The sequence below is a fragment of the Podarcis gaigeae genome (genome assembly GCF_964106915.1).
Source record: "Podarcis gaigeae genome assembly, chromosome: 8".
Classification (NCBI taxonomy): Eukaryota; Metazoa; Chordata; class Lepidosauria; order Squamata; family Lacertidae; genus Podarcis; species Podarcis gaigeae.
Genome location: NC_139684.1, coordinates 52,541,083 through 52,559,505, shown reverse-complemented (window position 1 = coordinate 52,559,505; position 18,423 = coordinate 52,541,083). Strand labels below are relative to the sequence as shown.

At 51.0% G+C, this 18,423-nt stretch overlaps 2 protein-coding genes across 8 annotated transcripts in view; both read left to right on the top strand.

The window, feature by feature from the left end:
- The window catches only part of VAC14 (VAC14 component of PIKFYVE complex), a 71,360-nt gene extending 55,818 nt beyond the window's left edge, over positions 1 to 15,542 (top strand). For both annotated transcript variants that reach the window (XM_083749897.1, XM_083749898.1), the window contains 4 exons: positions 534 to 652; positions 2,461 to 2,540; positions 5,355 to 5,505; positions 14,648 to 15,542. In XM_083749897.1, the coding sequence (XP_083606023.1) occupies positions 534 to 652; positions 2,461 to 2,540; positions 5,355 to 5,505; positions 14,648 to 14,816 (519 nt within the window). In that variant the 3' untranslated portion in view covers positions 14,817 to 15,542. The remainder of the gene's footprint in view (positions 1 to 533; positions 653 to 2,460; positions 2,541 to 5,354; positions 5,506 to 14,647) is intronic.
- A 1,642-nt stretch (positions 15,543 to 17,184) lies between these two features.
- The window catches only part of MTSS2 (MTSS I-BAR domain containing 2), a 58,665-nt gene continuing 57,426 nt past the window's right edge, over positions 17,185 to 18,423 (top strand). For all 6 annotated transcript variants that reach the window (XM_083749904.1, XM_083749902.1, XM_083749900.1 and 3 more), the window contains exon 1: positions 17,185 to 17,667. In XM_083749904.1, the coding sequence (XP_083606030.1) occupies positions 17,599 to 17,667 (69 nt within the window). In that variant the 5' untranslated portion in view covers positions 17,185 to 17,598. The remainder of the gene's footprint in view (positions 17,668 to 18,423) is intronic.

Below are 18,423 nucleotides of genomic sequence, written 5' to 3'. Positions count from 1 at the left end.
TTTCTCCACCCACCCTTGAAGTGACTTGGGCACTGCATGCTGGATCTCAGGCGGCCATCAGCACACCCACACACCCTGTTTTTTAAAGCTGTCCAGGTTGGTTGTCGCCGCTGTCTCTCACAGTGAAATCAGAACATGAGAAGAGGATCCGCTTTTCCCCTTCCTTTCCTTCCTGGCATCAGCTGGCCATATGCAATTTTCAGCTGTTTTCTGCTACCAACAGGACAGAAAACATAAATTTAACAAAGCCCCCGGGGGCGGGGGGGGGGCAGGCTGTGAATGCCGGATTATGTGCTTGTGTCGCCATCTACCATAAGTGGCACACATGGTGGTCCTGCTGTGCTTGGCAGGGCTGAAGCTCTGCCACCAGGACATCTGGCTCTGCATTGTTGCAGGAGGTGACCCCTCATCCCACCTTGCTACCTAGTTTTTGGGGCTCTGTTTTGCTGGAGTTGCCTTTGGTTCCCAAGAGCGGACTTGGGAGTGGTGTGCGGAGGTGCAAGTCAACTCCTCTTATTTTTTTGTCTCCCCAGGAGAGCCGCAACCTGTTCTGCTGCCTGTACCGTTCCTGGTGCCACAACCCAGTGACCACCGTCTCCCTCTGCTTCCTCACTCAGAACTACAAGCATGCCTATGATCTCATCCAGAAGTTGTATCCTTCTAGCATGGGGAGGGAGGCAAGGTAGCATGAGACAGCGGCTGTCTCTGCACTGTGGAGTCTAAGCAGGCCTCGGAAGCTGCCGCCCCTTGGCCCATAAAATACGGCAGTGAACTCGGGCTGCCAATTAGAAGTGGTCAGCCCCAAGGTCCTTTATATTGCGGAAGGGATCTTTATTTTCTGAGATTCACCATTGCACATCATGATAGCAGCAGAGACCAGAACGGCTCCTATGGCTGGAAAAGTCTCTCAGATAAAAGAGCTCAAAAGTTGTAAGGATGTTGGGAGATGTTGGATGATGTACAGGACTGGATGTGCTCCCTGCCTCTCTCCCTCACCAGACGGATCTCACATAATTTAGTACAATGTTTCTCAAACTGGGGTCCTCAGCTGTTGTTGGACTGCAACTCCCATCATCCCTGACCACTTGTCCTGCTAGCTGGGGGTGATGGGAGTTGTAGTCCAACAACAGCTGGGGACCCCAGATTGAGAAACATTGCACTAAATTATGTGAGATCCACTTAGTCATGTTAAAATGGGCATAGTGCAGAAACAGAGGAAAGCAGAGGGCGAATGGGGGCAGAAGAGACAGCAGAGCATCGTTTCAATTACACATCCTTTGGCTTAGCTGCAGTAGGATATTATTTTGGAGATTTATATCCTGCCTTGGATTGATCCTCAAAGCAGCTTACAATAGATTGCAGTAACACAGAGAGAAACCTAAAGCTCCCAGCCGTGCAAAGCATTGACCGCTGAGCACGTGGCACAACTTGCTGGTTAGGACTTCCAGGAAAAGCGGAGGTTTGAGAAGAGCCTATTTGTACTATTCGCACAGTTCTCAGCTAAGGCCAGTTTCATGCCCAATGCTGCTGGGGGGTGCTGGGGGTGCAAACTGCCAGGCCCCGTTACATGGGGCTGCTTTTTGTCTGAAGTCTCTCCTATGTGCTTTGAACCATGTTTTAAAATTCATGGCGAACTCATCTTCAGACTTCTAAAAATTATATTATTCGGCATAAACAGAGTACTACAGGCTGTATGTGCATGACCGATCTCTTAGGTACACACAAGTTAAGATTCTATTTTAAGAGTAATTGGAGTCTATTAAAATTACAATAATTTTAATCTTACTAAGTTTATCACCACCATTAACTTTTAATCCGCTAGAGCAGCCTTCGCCAGCCTAGGACGCTCCAGACATTTTGGACTGCAACTCCCATCAGCTCCCCAGACAGCACCAGGTTGGCGAAGGCTACACTAGACTGTGTACATTTAGATTTTTGCTGTTACCACTGACCTGCTTCTGCCACAAAAATTTTGAACATGGGCCTGCGTAGCAGAAACTGTCTGTTCCCAGGATTTTTTTTCCCAACAATGAGGATTAAACAGCTTCTCTGTTTTTAGCTCATGTTTCCATGTTGAGAAGGCTGGAACAGTCAGATCTGGCAGAATAATCCACATTTTGTGCTTAGCATTGGAAAAGTGGCCTGCGGGTAGGCAAGTGTGTGTGTGTGGGGGGGGGTCTTCCAGGAAGGCCTCTCTGTGTCTCTGCACGAGCCCCATCAAAAGGCAGTGGTGTTTTGCAAGCGCCTTCATCATGCCATCTTCAAAGCCAGGAGCTTAAGAGAAGAAGCTTGTTCATCCTCTCTCTGGTGTTTGGCTTTGTAGAGCAGCGTGGTGTTAGGCTGTGTGGCTTCGGCCCACCCCTCACCCTAGTGCCTAGTGCCTTCCAGATGTTTTGGACTACAAATCCCATCAGCCCCTGCCAGCATGGGCAGATTAGGCTCCTTAACAGCTGTGCGCAGTGGTGACCTGGAGGTCACAGTGGATTTCCTGATTGAGGTTGACAAGCTGGTCCAGTTGATCGAGTGTCCGATTTTTACATGTAAGCTCTCTTTCACTCTCGCAGAAGTGTGTATGTGTGTGTGCTCGCATTGGCAGGAGGGTTTGGGGGGCTTTGCACTTTGTGGTGCATTAGCATTGACACACGTACCCGAGGCCCCTCTCCTCCCCCATTCCCTCATTGCAACTGGCGACGTGGCCCAAATAAATAGAGCAGAAGTTATGAGCCTCTTTGCTGTGAGACCTTCTGGCTCATGTGCCCATTAGGGCCATCCAAAAGCAGCAGCAGCATTGCAGTGGATAGGAAGCAGAATGTAGGTTAGGGACACAAACTGCGTTTGCTCAGGGGAGACCAAGGGAAACGGGATGAAAAACCAGCCCCAGGGGGGAAGGTGGGAGGAACTGAGTGGGTCTGCTCTGGAGAAGAAAAGGATAACATATTTCAAGTCCCCGAGGGCCCCCTGCATAAGAGAAGTGAAGAGCCTTCTTCGCTGCTGCTGCTGCTGCTGCTACCCCAGAGAGGACAGAGACTTGTTCACATGGGCTTAAGTAATAGGTGGGTAGCTGTTAGCTGAACATTAAGAGGCTTGCTGGGAAGAGCTGTTGGACAAGGCGATTGCAGGGTGGGGTGGAGGCCCTCCTTAGTTATCTTCCTTCAAGTAAAGGCTACTAGCCACGATGGCCACGCTCTGCCTCCCACAGCTGGAGGCTGTCATGCTTCTGAATATTGGTTTGCTGGGAACCACAAGAGATGAGAGTGCTCTTGTGCTCAGATCCTGCTTGCAGTTTTCCTATAGGCATCTGGGTGGCCATGGTGAGAACAGGATGCTGAACAAGACTGATCCAACAGGCTCTTCTTATGTTCTCAGAGGCTGGACAAATCTCTCTTTCCTGGGGATGGAGGCTCCAGCTCTCAATCTCCTGCATTGAGCAGGCAAGGGGTTGGGCTACCAGGTGGCCTATAGCCCCCCACAAAAAAGACCCTTTTTAATTCCAGGCTTTGACCTTTGCATTGGAGGGTGGGTGTGGAAACCCAGGGGGCAGGTTCCACTTAGGAATGTGCTTCTGAGCTACCTGTTGCTACAGAAGAGAGAGCCTCAGCAGCAGAAACGATTTCTCCCACTGCTGCTGAACCGTTTGACCTTGTACCATGCCCTCCAGAGTCTTCCTTTCCATGCAGCTGCAGTATCCACCAGTGTAGTGGATGTCAACACGGGAGCCATTTGCAGCGATGGTTGCAAGGAGCTTCTGTTCCATGCAGAAGCCCCCCTTGTTCTTTTGAATTGCTGCCATCTTCACTGGGGGTGGGGCTCTGCTGTCTCCCACCCATGCCTGCCCAACTGGGCTGTTGCAAGGCAACTATCTCACTCTGGAGGGGACCTGCAAGGCAATCTGGAGCAGCACCCTGGTCTACACCAAGGTCCCCTATTCCAAATAAAGCCTCTCCTGCCTGCTGCCCCTCATAAGAAGAGCTCTGCAGCTGGATCAGGCCAAAGGAGGCCCATCTAGTCCAGCATTCTGTTCTCACAGCAGCCATCAAGTTGCTTCAGTGGAAAGTCCACAGCTGCACTCTTTCCATGTGATTCCCAGCAACTGGTATTCAAAAGCAGGCTGATTCTGGAGCTAGTGAGCAGCCATTGTGGCTCGGGGCCATTGATGGCCCTATCCTCCTCTGTGAATTTGTCTAATCTTTTAAAGCCATCCAAGTTGGTGGCCTTCACAACATCATGCGAAGCAGATTCCATAGTTTAACTGTACACTTGGTGAAGAAGAACTTTTCTTTGCCTCTCCGAATCTCCCTCATTGGATCAGCCTCATTGGATCAGTTCTAGCATTATGGGAGAGGAAGAAAAAGATCTCTCTGTCCGCTTCCACCCTCCAGCTGCCTTCAAGGAAAGTGACACCACAGCTTCCCTTGGCAGCTCAAAACACCCTTGCATTGTCCTGCTAGAACAACCACCTCCATGTCCTTTAAACCCTTCACACCCTGTGACTTTTTTGCTATGGTTACACTTGGCTACTGTGAGGTGAGCCTTTCAGGTGGCTCCACCTAAACATATGTCCAGCCTGTCCTTGACTGTGTTGCCTTCTCCAGTTTTCAAGCCTCTCCTCTGATCTCTTCCCTTGTCAACCTCCTTCGTGAGCTCTACTACTCAGAACTTTAATGTCCCCTTCCTCCCTTTCTGGCAAGATAGCACTTGGTTGTTTTTCCAGAACTCGGCTTGGTAGTCCCAAGGTAACAGTACCAGTTGATGTGGGGAAAGGAAGCCAAGAAGCTTGTTCCCATGCAGACTATTGAGCCATTGATCAGGCTGTCGTGTGACCTTCTGAGTCAGCCCTTGGGCTCACATCCCTGCCCGGGCCTCACACTGTCTCCTGAACCTGCTGCTTCAGTGGCAAACCTTTCTCCATCAGCTGGCTTTCCTGTTCCTATGATACCCCATAGAGCAGGTGTTAAACTCCTCAAGTCCCTTTGCTTATGCTGCCAAAGAGGCATGCATGCACACAACACTCCTTATTGCACAAAGGCAGTCCCACTGTGACTCCCACCCCATGACCCTCTGAGATTCATTGCCATTTCAGTATCCCTCTCCTATTTCTGGGTCTATTTGCTGAGTGAATGGCAGCATCTCTGTGCTTTCCATGGCAGAAAGCTCCCCACTTTCCACCAGGGAGACACAAATGGTGTGATGGCATGCAGCTGCAAGCATGCATGCAAAAGGCAAGAAGATGGATGGAAGAGAAGGACTCAGAGGTTCTGTGCACCCTGCCTCTCCCTCCCTCCCTCCCTCCCCCTCTTTGGACAAAGGTCAGCAGCTTATACAGCCCTGCTTACCCTTCCCTTCTTTGCTTGCAGATCTCCGCTTGCAGCTGCTGGACGTGAAGAACAACCCTTACCTCATCAAGGCTCTGTACGGGCTTCTGATGCTCCTGCCCCAGAGCAATGCCTTCCAGCTCCTCTCCCATCGCCTACAGTGCGTGCCCAACCCAGAACTCCTGCAAACAGCGTAAGTCGCCAACGCCTCTCTGGGGCATCCTTCAGAGCAACCTGTGACTTGCCCCACTTCCTTTGCCGCCTGCCCTACAAAGAGGCAGGGCTTCTGCAGAGGCTGTCTTGCTGCAGGACCGTCCAGCAACAAAGGGGTGGGGAGGACTCCCTGGGCACAGGAGAGCACGTATAAAATGCTATTTGTTGTTAGCACTAAGGGCAGGGTGCACATTTTCAAGATAACACTAAAGCAACAACAATAATAATGCTATGATTTTTCTGTCCAGTACACGAGGCAGGAAGGTGTGGACTTATCCAGCAGGCTGCCTTGTTGTGGTACCATGAGGAGAGAAGCCATGTCTGTCTACACCCCTCACCCTCTCTCCTATGCAGCTACTGCATTAAGCCCAGAGCTTTATGTTGGGTCAGGAGCTGGCCCCACTTGCTAGTTCTCCGCCATCACATTGGCCTTCCTTTCCTTCTAGTACACCTTATGGTGGCTTTGGCAGGACTTTCAGAGCTCTCTGCATCTGCCAAGTGCTGGTTGTAGAAGACTGGAGTTCTGGTTGGTTGGTGGTGCTCGTTGATGGTGGGGGCAGGTGATCATTAGGTGCAGATCTGCTTGTGGACTTGGTTGTGTGGATGCACTCAGTCAGGGCCTGTGTTTTGAGTAGACAGCACTTCCCCTGACAGTTTGTTTGTTAGCAGGAGTGTCTGTTGGCCCCGTGACTCATGTAAGCTGGCTGGAGTAAGAGAAGGAACAGTAGTTCGTTTTCAACAGCAATGATGGAGCGTCCGCCTGGCCTGGCACCACTACTGGGCATTCCTGTGTGCGCCGACAGTGCCCAGCTCTGACTTCAGCACAGCGGGAAGGGGAAGGATCCCTGTGCATGGCCCAGATCCTGCCAGCCAGCCATGTCTCACCCCACCCCCGGGCAAACATAATTTGCATGGGTTTTCTAGCCTTGGCTCTGCCTTAAGTTGAAGCTCCCCTGCTGGCCTTTCCTGCCCCTTGAGCTTGTCACCTTCAGGCCCAGCTGAGGCCCACATCTGTTGCCCTTCAGACTTCTTGCAGAGTCCCTCTCCAGTTTTCTTCTGCTCCAGGGGCTGTAGTCTTTGAGTTGGGTGGGGGGGCTGCAACTCTCAGCAGGCAAGGCCCCCAAGGGTGTGCCGAGAGCCGTTCCTGGAGCTGTTTTGTGAGAGGGGGGAGGACTTCAGGTCCATCCTCCTTGCCCTGCACAGTGAAGCACTTTTCGAGTTTTGTCTATATTTGGTCAGCCTCGGAGGGCTGTGCCTCATCCACAGGCATTTGGCATCTGGGATGGAAACTTTCCCTTGTGGTATTGCCATGGAAACAAGCAGAGCCATGGAGGAGATGGGAAGGAGCCCGTTCCCATCAGCATGCCAGGGGAGCTTGTTTAGGTCTCCTTGGGGATCCTGCATGAACCACAGGCAGCAAGAAGCCAGCTCTCTCCTCCTCCTCCTCCTCCTCCTCCTTCTCCAGGCGCAGTGTGCCTGCTGTTGAGGCTGTTGTCCGGCAGGGCAAAGCAGGGTGAGCCACCAGCTGTCTCCTCCCCTTTTCTCCTCTTCCCTTTGGGTACAGCAGCTGCATTTGGAAGGCTCCTTCCCTTTCAGGAGAGCTTTCTCTTTGCCGGGATTCTTGCACATAAGGGCAGCAGCTTTTTGTGCTGCTGTTTTTCAAAGAGGCCCAGTGCATGCACTGGGGAATGGAGTCCATGTCCAAAGATCCATTTAAAAAAAATAATTGCCTAAACCAGGGAGCCAGGTGTTGGACTCCAAATCCCATCAGCCCCAACAGCCAGCATGGCATCACATAGCCAGGAATGATGGGAGTTGGGAGTCCAGCAATACAACCTGGAAATGGTACGTTCTGGAAATGGCTCCAGGAGGGGCTGCACTCTTCATATCTTAAAAATCTGCTCTGTTTCATGGGCAAGTTGCTGCTGTGCGACTGTTGTGAATGCAGGTCACGGACCCTCTTTGTGTGGGCTTTGGGCCAAGAGTAGTGACAACTGTTGGGGCCCTTCCCCCACCACCCCACCCCCACCCAGCTCTATGAAGGCTGCAGCAGGAAAGGCTCTCACCTCCTGGAAGGCCCTTATGTCAGAGTCTCCTGAGCTGGCCAAGAAAGGGTGGGGTGGGAGGAAGGAGCTCTGGCACCCGGGGCAAAGATGAGAGTGAGGGGTGGTCAGTCTTCTTTAGCCTGTAAATGACCACGAGGGCCTTCCTTGTCAGTTGTGTGTAGGGGAGACCTGTAGGAAAATAGCAATCCATTTAAGTAACAGGGAAAGTGAGAGTTGCTGTGTGGATTTTACCAGGGTAGGGGGTGGGAGATGTCTGCCCCTCCCCCATTTCTTTAATGTCAGTTCCTGCCCCAGATTGGTGTCACTGTGACACAGCCCCATTCCACCCCCCAGGCTTGGGGGTCCTGGAGGGTCACTTTGCGTGTGAGCTGTTCTCTTCTGCGTATTTTCTATGCTGTTTTTCTCCCATGACTGCTGAATATTCGGAGCTGTCAGACAGACTGAACATCTGATTAACTGTGACCTACATTCCATTAAACATTGGCAGTGACTTTCATAACAAATGCAGCTGAAAAGCATCCCCTCCCCGAATTAGCTGGAGATGGGCAGCATTAACTTGCCTTCCTACTGCCCCCCAACCCTTCCCTGGTGTTTTTTTCCATTTCATTGCAGGGATCAGGTAGCAGATCTCTTCCCAAATTCTCCTTTTGCAGAAAGAAAAGTTCTGCACTGAATGGGAGAGGTGAGGGAAGGGGGACCTTTTTGACCCAGAGGGCAAGTTCATTATCTCCCCACACCCCCAGTTGGCAATGGTAACCACCCACCAGTCAATCGCTTGATGTCATTAGAAGCCCTTATTGAATCACCAAGACAGAGGCTGTTTGAGGAAATGGTGTTCCAGATCTTCTGGGTGGGTTCACACTCCTCTTGAGGAATCATGTGTGCAGATTGTTGGAGCTTATTGATCTAGCTACTGCCACTATAGAAGCACAAGGGACCTCAGTGGCACATCTTGTCTTTCGCCAGCTTTGTGTGCCAGCCTCTCCTGACAAAGAGTCTAGCCAGAGATATTTATGCTCCTGTAATCTTCTGTTTAGACTAGTGCTGTGCCCTACATGTGGGGCTGCCCTTGAAGATGGGTCAGCTGCTGTAGCTAGTACAGAATGCAGCTATTTTGTGATTTCACCCCCCTCTCCCTTCTAAAGCAGTATTTGAATTATTTTGTTTGGCCTGAAAAAGAGGGGAGATATGATAGCCATCATCAAATATCTAAAGGGCCGTCACATGGAAGATGGAGCAAGCTTGTTTTCTCCTGCTCCAGAGGCTAGGACTCAAACCAAAGGATTCGAGTTACAAGAAAGGAGATTCCAGCTAAACATAAGGAAGAATTTTCTGACAGTAAGCACTGTTCGATGGTGGAACAGACTCCCTTGGGAGGTTGGGGACTCTCTTTTTTATTATTAATATTTTTTATTAAATTTTCAAATTTTACATTTCAAATTAAACATGTTTTATTATACCATACATTCATTGACTTCCCTCACTCGCTTTCCAAGGTTCATTTAACTTATCCACCATTCCTGCATATTTTAATATAGCCAACTAATTTAATTTTCCTATCTTACATCAGTTCAAAATATGTTATATTGTTGAATTACTTTAATACTGCCAGCATTTTTAACTGTGCACAATTATTTTCAATATACTTGACAAAAAAAAATCCACTCCTCTTTAAATACCTGTTCTTCTTGTTCTCATATTCTACTTGTTAGGCCTGCTAGTTCTGCATATTCTATCATCTTAAGTTGCCAGTCTTCCTGACTAGGGACCTTTCTTACTTTCCATTTTTGGGCTAACAAGATCCGAGCCGCTGTTGTTGCGTACATGAATAAGTTCTTCTGACTCCTGGGAACCTCTGTCTGAATAATTTCTAAGAGAAATGCCACTGGCCAGTGGCGTAGCGTGGGTTGTCAGCACCTGGGGCAAGGCAAGTAATTTGCGCCCCCTAACCCAGGGCAAGGCAAGTAATTTGCGCCCCCTAACCTGCCGCCGCTGCCAGCTTCTTCTTGCTGCTGCCTGGGCTGGGGTATTTACGGTAAGGTAGCCATGGCGGTAGCGGCGGGTCCGTGTCAGGTGATCTGAGGCGAGTTGCCGCTGGCGCTGGCGCTGGCGCCCAAACGACGCCGCTTGCCCGGAGGAGGAGGGCAGAGAGACAAGGAAAATGCAACATGGCCCAGCAGCTGCAGCAGCGGCGGTGGGGGGGCTGTGAGGAGGGGCTGCCTGCTGCGCCCTCCGCGGCGAGCGCTGAGAGCCGCTGCCTGCCGGACGCCTTCAGCCTGGACGCGCGCACAGCTTGTCGGTTCCGCAAGACATGGGGCTCTGCTACAGCCTGCGCCCGAGGCTCTTCGGCAACTCCGGAGGCGGCGAGCGCGCTCCCCCCCCCCGATGTTGCGCCAGGTGCGGCCTGCACCCCCCCTCGCTACGCCACTGCCACTGGCTTGTTTTAAAAAGTTGTTTTAAACATCTTTTTCATCTCATTATATATCATTTCCCAATATACTTTAACTTTTTTGCATACCCACCACATATGGAAAAAAGTTCCTTCTACTTCTTTGCATTTCCAACATAAGTCCGATTCCGCCTTATACATCTTAGCTAATCTACTCGGAGTTAAATATCATCTATGGATCATTTTCATATAATTCTCTTTCAATGTGTAGCATCCAGTAAATTTCAGATCGTTTTTCCCCAAAGTTTCTTCCAGAGGTTTAAGTCTATATTATATCCCATATCCATTGCCCAGTGGGTCATTGATTACTGAATCAGCTCATCTTTTGTTTCCCATTCCAATAACAGTGTATACATTTTGGAGAATAATTTTTCCTTGTTTGTCAATAACTCTTTTTTCAAACTGAGAGCTTTTTTAAAAACCCACAATTTTTCTTATCTAATTTAAACATATCATGTAATTGGTGATACTGAAGCCAATCAGTAACTTGGCTCCTTACTTCTTCCAGTGGTTTCATTCCGGATTTGTTCCTTGAAAAGTCCAACAAATCTCTATAGGTCACCCACCACCTATCCATGTTTATTCTTTTAATTGTAATTGTTTCAAGTGGCAACAACCATAGGGGTTGCAATGCCTGGCATCCTCCAAGTTTTTCCATCCCTTTGGAACCCCATCCTCTCCACCTCCCACTTCTTGCAACATCCTTCTCCTGGTTGCCAAGGACTAAACTCTTCCATCATGACATTTCACTTCTTTCCTTGTGGAAAATGAATTTCCAAGGCATTTGCTGCTGCTGCTGCTCCATTGAATGCAGGGGAAAAGGCGGCTAGAACTGGAGAAGTGCTCTCTTTCTTGGACCAGCTTAGGTCAGCAGCAGTTTGGAGGTCTCTTTTGACTTGTTGAGAGTGTCTGGTGGGGATTTGTGAAGTTGATAACTGTTAACAGCAGGTTTTGTTTTGTTTGGAGCTGGCCCTGTATACGCTATGGGTGTGTACAGCACACACACACAGAGAGAGAGAGAGAGAGAGAGAGAGAGAGAGAGAGAAAGCCAGATCTGAATCAAAAGCATCCTCACCCTGCAATCATAGCAGATTAGGCAAATCTGACCAGTTTGCTTGTTTCAAGGCATGTGCTTTCTTTGGGGGCAGTGGGCAAAGGCTCATGTAAAGGAAGGGTTGATCAGTGACAGATTAGCCGGGGAAGAGGGCAGAGTGCTTTGAACTGTTGTGCAGGAGGAGCAGGAAGGTGGCCACAGACCAACGACACTTCTCTTAAACTCTCTTGCAACTTTTGAGATTACAGCAAAGTATCCCCAACTCTTTTCCTCTGCAAGCTGTAGAGCAAGGACTGAAGACAAGAGATGCCACATTTTTGCCAGGTTCTGCTCTTGCCCAGCAATTCTAGGGACAAGTAGGCCCCATCTGGAGCCCATTGTGGTCCTACTGACTAGAGTCAGCGCTCCAGAACAAGGAAGGTGCTGGCTGCCTTCCGTGGAGGGGGAGAGAGCTGATGAAAACCCCCAATTCGTTTCCCAGTTGCATTTTGCTATAGAAATCTCTCTTTAACTTTCTCTAAAACGAAGGCTGTGGTCCTGGGCAAATCCAGGCCATAGAATTCAGCTGCACTTCCAAACATGCATAAAATTAGACTGCCCCTCTCCAGTTATATCATTTACCAAATATTAGATAGAAACACTAATATTTCCAATAATTTAGTTCAGTTGCCTAATCACAAATATTTATTTATTCCATGGAATTTATGTGCTGCTTGATTGTAAAAAACAAAACACCTCAGAGTGGTTTACAAAAAAGAAACTTTTAAACTTGGGGCATATAGTTGTTATAAGTGTAAGATTTTGTTACAATATTACATACGCTTCAGGTTACACACTCCGCTAATCTAGAAATAGTGCTTCAGGTTAAGAACTTTGCTTCAGGATAAGAACAGAAATTGGGCTCCGGCGGCTGCAGGAGGCCCCATTAGCTAAAGTGGTGCTTCAGGTTAAGAACAGTTTCAGGTTAAGTACGGACCTCCGGAATGAATTAAGTACTTAACCCGAGGTACCACTGTATATGCAAGGAGTTGCAGAGTATTATAACATTGCAAGGACTCTTATTTAGTCCAGTGTCTTTTGCATAATTAAGTACATGAGCTTCATTGCAAGGTGTATCTGCCTATTTTAAGGTATGATGCAACCCCCCTGCTTCCTCCATCCTATCACATTTGCCTTTAGGGCCTAAATGAGGTTTGCCTTTGTCAAACTGTCCTCCTACTTTCCTCTTAGCAACTGCAGTTCACCAAGGTTCTGACACTTGGTAATGTTTATGAACATTCTGTGACATCACAGCTAATCAGCCGGTGATTGGAGACAGGTGTCTACTAACAGCTGGTTTTTAGCCTATAATGTATTTGAGATATCTGAGAAGGTGCAGCCTCCTTTCCTTCTCCTTTGTAGAAGCACCTGTCTGCATCTACACCAGTTTTGGTTTACATCAGCCCTGTGTTTTACATTCCCCTGCAATTTTTGAGAAAGCAGGAGGGTGTGAGCTCAGAGTGGGCTCAATTCTGTGCTCAGTTCGGTGTTTGTCACCAAACACAGATTCAGCCATTTGCTTTACAGTGCAATCCTAAGCATGCTTACTTAGAACGATTTCACCACTATTAAGCCAACCTACTATGGGAACAGAGCTATGGAAATGAGTGTGCTAGCTTGTATCTCTGCTATGAGCCTTCCTCAAGACAGCTGCCTTTGAGCTGGCAAATGGAGGGAGACCTTCTTGCGATATTGCTCCCTGATGAAGACCTGCCATTCCTGGAATCTGGCTGGCAGCTCAAGCAGCCCTGTTGCTGCTGCCTCTTATTCCAGCTGTTGTTCCTGCATCTACCCTCTACCCACCCCCCTGTCTTGCCTGCCTTCCCATCCCACTTGCAGTTCCAGGGTGCTGAGCCACAGAGCACCAACCGCTGGGCTGTCCGCTTACCAAAGGGAGAGGCGCACAAACAGGAAATTCTTTGCAGTTTGAGCAGAGCTCAGGCACTGGGCTTTGTCTCCCAATACACCCTGGATTAGTCACACCAAAAGGGCAGGCTAGGATAAAGGGCCCTTCTTGCCCCATTGTGAATGTTGGGAGCTTGTAGGAAGCAGAGAGGACGAGATTCAAACTGCCCAGGTCAGATACAGAGTTGGCATCTTGTCTTGGCTGTGAGACCTACACAATTGTCCTATGAGGAAACACAGCATCCTTGCATGTACATGTCATTCCTGGCATTTGTGGGGAGCCATGGAGGGAAGCCTCTTTGCTCCTCTCCCTCTTGATAGGGAGGGACGGTTGGTTGGCTGCAAATTTCTCTGCTTGAGGCTGTGATGGGTGATCCAGCCAAGGTCCTTTTTTCAAACTGTCTAGGTTGTAATGGTAGCTTTTAAGGGCTTCCTCAGTGAGAAGATGAGTGAAGGCAGACAGGACACTGCTCACATGTCTGCTTTCATCTTCCCCTGCAATCTGCAGGGGAGTTTTTGGGTGTATATGGTTTGCAATAAACTAATTCATGCCACGTGAACTGATTGCATGACCCAGAACAATCTACAGAGCACAAGGAGAGGTTCCTCAGCATGCTGCCCTGAGATAAATATTATGAAGATAAATATTATGAAGGGCAGTCCACAAATGTTGTGAACGAAAACAAAGCAAAATACAAGTCAATTGGGAGGATCTTGGAGACCTCCATGTTGAAAACAGCCCTTGTACATTTCTGGTTCAGAAAACCAATCTTTTTCAAGAACATGATTGGCTTTGAATGAAGGAAGTTGCAGGCAGACACCACTTTGAGATAAATGGGGATGGCTCAAGAGCACTGAAGAGCTTGGCAGGCATTATTCCTCGTTGCCCTTGAGGTCTCTGCATGAGAATCAAGATCAGTCTCAAGCTGCATATTCAGGAAATGGGGGTCAGAGGTGGGGGGCATCGCCTTGGGCAGCCACTTGCCTGCCAATTCTGAAGGCCAACTGTGTTGAACTTCAGGTGGAGCAAAGCTCTTGTGGCTGACTCAGATTCGTTGCACTTGGGCTGGATTTCTGTGGTTTTAATATTTGCGTTTTAGCTTACCCTTCTATGAGATTGGGAAGAGAAATCCTGAATATTAAAACAGTATCAGATATATTTTCTCTGAAGCAACAATTCAGTTATTTGTTAACTTATGGATTGCCATATGTTATGGATGCTTTAGCTGAGATCCCTGCATTGCAGAGGATTGGGCTAGATGACACTTGAGGTCCCTTCCAACTCTGTGATACTATGATTCTATTATCAGAGATAGTCTGTAGTGAGCAAGAATACTAAGAGGTCTTGTGCAACTTCAAGAACATTTCCCCTTCCTCAAAGGGATTGGTTGAGCACAAAAGGGTCCTGCTGTACCTGCATATGATTGCGGGGAGATGGAGTAGAGGTGGTCACAGCATTGCCCTTCTTTTTTACTATTGCATCCATGGGCACCTGAGTGGTGATTATCTCAAGAGTGCATGTGTCTTCCAGTCCCCAGCCCCTCTTTCTGGCCACAAGGCTGTTGGCAACAGTCCCCACCCCCTGATGCTCTCTCTTCCCTCTCCCCAGGGATGGCCCAAAGGCCAGCCTCACCTCCAAGAAGACCTCTGTCACCACCCCTGCCATAGACTACGCAGAGTTGCTGCAACACTTTGAGAAGGTCCAGGGCAAACACCTCCAGGTCCGGCACCAACGAGCCAACCGGGGCGAGAACCTGGATCGGAGAACTGTCTTCTGAAGGCCGGAAACCAAGGGACACAGAGGAAGCAGCCAAGCAGCCGGAGTAGCTTAACTCCATGGCTTGGAGTTGAGAAGTGACCTTGGCTGGATATTGCTGCTAGCTACACATTGAAGAGATGTCACCTGGCTGTGGGGACGAGCCAGCATGTTCTGGGGGGCCTTTTCTGATCCTCCCAGGCAAGATTTGCTTGTGAGGTGGAACAAGAAGCTGCTGTGTAGTTTGGGATGTGCTTTTCCTCTCTGGCAGTGTTGCAAGAGCCCTCGCCTTCCCTTGTGATGGTCATCTGATGGTCGTAGCCTTGCTTTTGCTACTGCCAGAGGGGGAAAAAGAAATGGGAGGACTTCCCACTTCCAGCCTGAGAGGGGGGAGGGTGTGTGGGAAACCCTGGTGCAGCCCTTCCTCCCCACTGATTTGGGGACACAGTTGCCAAATCCACAGCGCCTTGACCCCTCTCAGCAACCCTGTGGGCTTGCACACTGGTCCCCATGTGTGGGTTGGTCAACTGCTATGAACTCCCAGCAGGATCACCTCCCTTGCCTGCTTCCCACCCAGCCCCCAAAAAACCATGTGTTTGGACTGCAGAGTCTTAGCTTACAGCTAACCTGTTTGTATGTGTATATATAGATCTCTATAGACCAACTGTATTTCTAGCCTGGATTTCTTTGTACTATTGTAAAACACTCCTTGCAATAAAAGGTATGGCAAATAAAATGATTGATGGCAGAATGGACTTCACTTCCTTTGGCTACATCCTCCCTGCCATGAAAGAGATCAAAGGGGGTGCCCAGTTTGCACTGCTGTTTGGCCAAGGGGGCCTGCTGAAACCTCAGTTTGCTGCCCAAGACTTACCCAGCCTTTTCCTCCAGCTGTTTTGGACTACAATTCATAGAACTGTAGAGCTGGAAAGGATCCTCTATCAGCCCCAGCCAACACGACGATGTGATTTTGGGTCTGATGGGAATTCTAGTCGAAAACAGCTGGAGGAAAGCAGGTTGGAAGGTGAATCTATCCTGTGTGCCAGTCTGAAGGTACCACAGCAGGGGCTGGACCTTCTTTCTGCTGCTATCCACTCTGCATAAAGTGCTCCCTGATCCTGCACGTTATACTCAGAAGTAGGTCTGGTTGCTTTCATTTCTGTGAACAGACATGGCATTTTCTTCCATTACAGAGTGGGGAAGTCCTTTGCCCTAGTAATCTGAACCCTGACATTTTATTTAACCTTTGGTGTCCTGTATGAATAAAGTTTTTTTTAAAAATAAAGCCTTCTCCTGGATCAATGAGTGTCATTTCCACAAGCAAAGCTCCCTTTTTAGCCACACTTCTCTTTGCAAGCTCTCACTTGCGGGGGCTTCTGCAGTTCCTTCTGTGTACCTGCATTAAATCTGGAACCTCACTTTGTAGCCTTCTGGTTGAAAAGGTTTACTAATTGTGACAGGAAAATCTGCCTGCCTTTTGAGAAGCTGATTCTCTTGCATATCTGGCTGTGCCTCCTACTTAGGACAGCAGGGCCTCAAGCAGTGATGCAACAGGCAGCCTCTTCTAGAGGAGATAATCATGCAGCAGCTGCAACAGCAGCAGCAATGCAATGATACCAGTACCTCCCCACCCGCAATCTCTTACTAGCTAGGTGGAGGCAAGGCCTAAGTAGTAACTCCGTGGAGATGCTGCAGGTGGAATTTGGGCTCAGGGTTGCCTTTGACCTTGACCTCGTTTCTAGCTTTAGGCCCAAGAAGCCCCTGCAGTTAAGAAGGCCTTGGCTCAGCGGGAGGGCTGCTGCTTGGCCGGCAGAATGCCGCAGGTTCAATCCCCGGCAGCAGTCGAGCCAGGTCTGAGGTTCTGGAGAGTGGCTGCCAAGCAGTGGAGGCAAGCTTGGGTGACGTGGTGCCACCCTGCTTCCCCTGGCGAGGTTGGGCAGGGTTGCTCACATTTGCAGACGGGGGCTGGGGAAAGTCCAGCCCGTCCATGCAGCGTGGAGCTTCGAGGCAACAGCTAGAAAACGCAACTGCTCTGCACCCCGTCCGTCCCCCATGTGTAGCCGAGACCCACCGGGCCTCCCTCCCGCCCACTGCCCTCGGGTCCGACAGGAGGGGTGTCTCCTGCCCCCAAGGGGCCAGCCGCCTCCTGTTAGTGGCGAGGGGAGCGTCTTCCATGGCCCCCTCCGCAGCTCCAGGCTTCGGTGGGCGAGAGGAAGAAGCCGCTGCATCGAAGCTGCCCAGGCGGAGCGTGGAGTTGTGGGTCACCCGCGGGCTCTCCACGAGTGGCGGCGGCGGCGGCGGCTCCACTGCTCTCCCTGCAAAGCCCCTAGCTTGGGCGGCCCCTCCCCCTCCTCCCGGCCCGCCCCCTCCCCGCATCGCCCACGTGACTGGATCCCTCTTTCCCCCCCCCTTCCCCTCGGATTCCGGCTGCCTTCTCCTGCGCCCCGTCGCTCTGAGGCGTCCGCCCGGCTCCCCTTTTGCGCGCGGCGACGCTCTTTTCCTCCCCCTCCCCGGCCGGCGGGGTGCTCGCCGCCCTTCTCGTCGTCGTCGCTGCTGCTGCTGCTCCGGGCCAGAGGATGGCCACTGCTCGGAGCGCCTCTTCATCGCCTTCGCTCCCGGCTGCGGCAGCGCGGAGGGCCGCCCGTGGCGGGAAGTGACCGAGGGAGGCGCGCCGAGCGAGCGAGCGCGAGAGACAGAGAGAGAGAGGCTGCGGCGAGGCAGAGGGAGGAGGAGGAGACGCCGCCTTCGCCTTCGCGGGGCTGTGTCGGGACTGGCCCCCCTCGACGGGCTGCCGCCGCTCGGCCATGGAGACGGCGGAGAAGGAGTGCGGGGCGCTGGGCGGCCTCTTCCAAGCCATCGTCAATGACATGAAGGTGAGCCGCTTCGGAAGAAGGAAGGGTCCGGCCGGCGCCGCCGCCGCGCCCCGTCTGCACAGAATGGGGAGGATGCGGGGACGGGGAGTGGAGGCTGGAGTTGCTGCTGCTGCTACTGCGGGAGGCCGAAACCCGTAAACAAGCCTGGCGGGGAGGGGCGCGCAAGGCAAGGGGGCTTGCCTCTGCCTCCCTTCCCGGGGAGCCCGTCGCGCCCTTGGCTCCCTGGCCCGCCGGACGCCCGAGGCAGCGCGCGGAGAATGGGCACGCGGGCGGAGTGGGGGGGGGGTGTCTCGAGGCTGGCCTGCCGCCGCCGCCGCCCCCCAGCCCAGACAATGCTGTCATTGCAGGAGGAGCGATTTCGGAGGGGGGGGGGAATAAAACCATTGGGATGGCGGGGGGGGGGGGGGAGCGGAGCTGCTGCCGCCTTAACTCATTCGGCGCCGAAGCTGTAAATCGGGTAGCCGAGGCTCCCTCAAGCGCGGCGGCGTCTGCCTTGTGCTTCCCTCCATCCCGGCTGCTCGGCTTCCTCCATCAGACGGTTTTCCTTCTTCAAAATGGCCAGGCGCTGTTTCGGAAAGAGCTGAGCATAGTAGCAGTTCTAGCCTGGACGGTCGCGGAGACGATACCTCCGAGCATGGGCAGAGGGCCCTTTCGCCACCATTTACTATCTATATCTAGTCTAGTCTAGTTCCTACGCAGTAGAAGCGCCGTAAAGCTCTGCATAGTGATAATTTATCTAAATACCAAGGAAGGGGC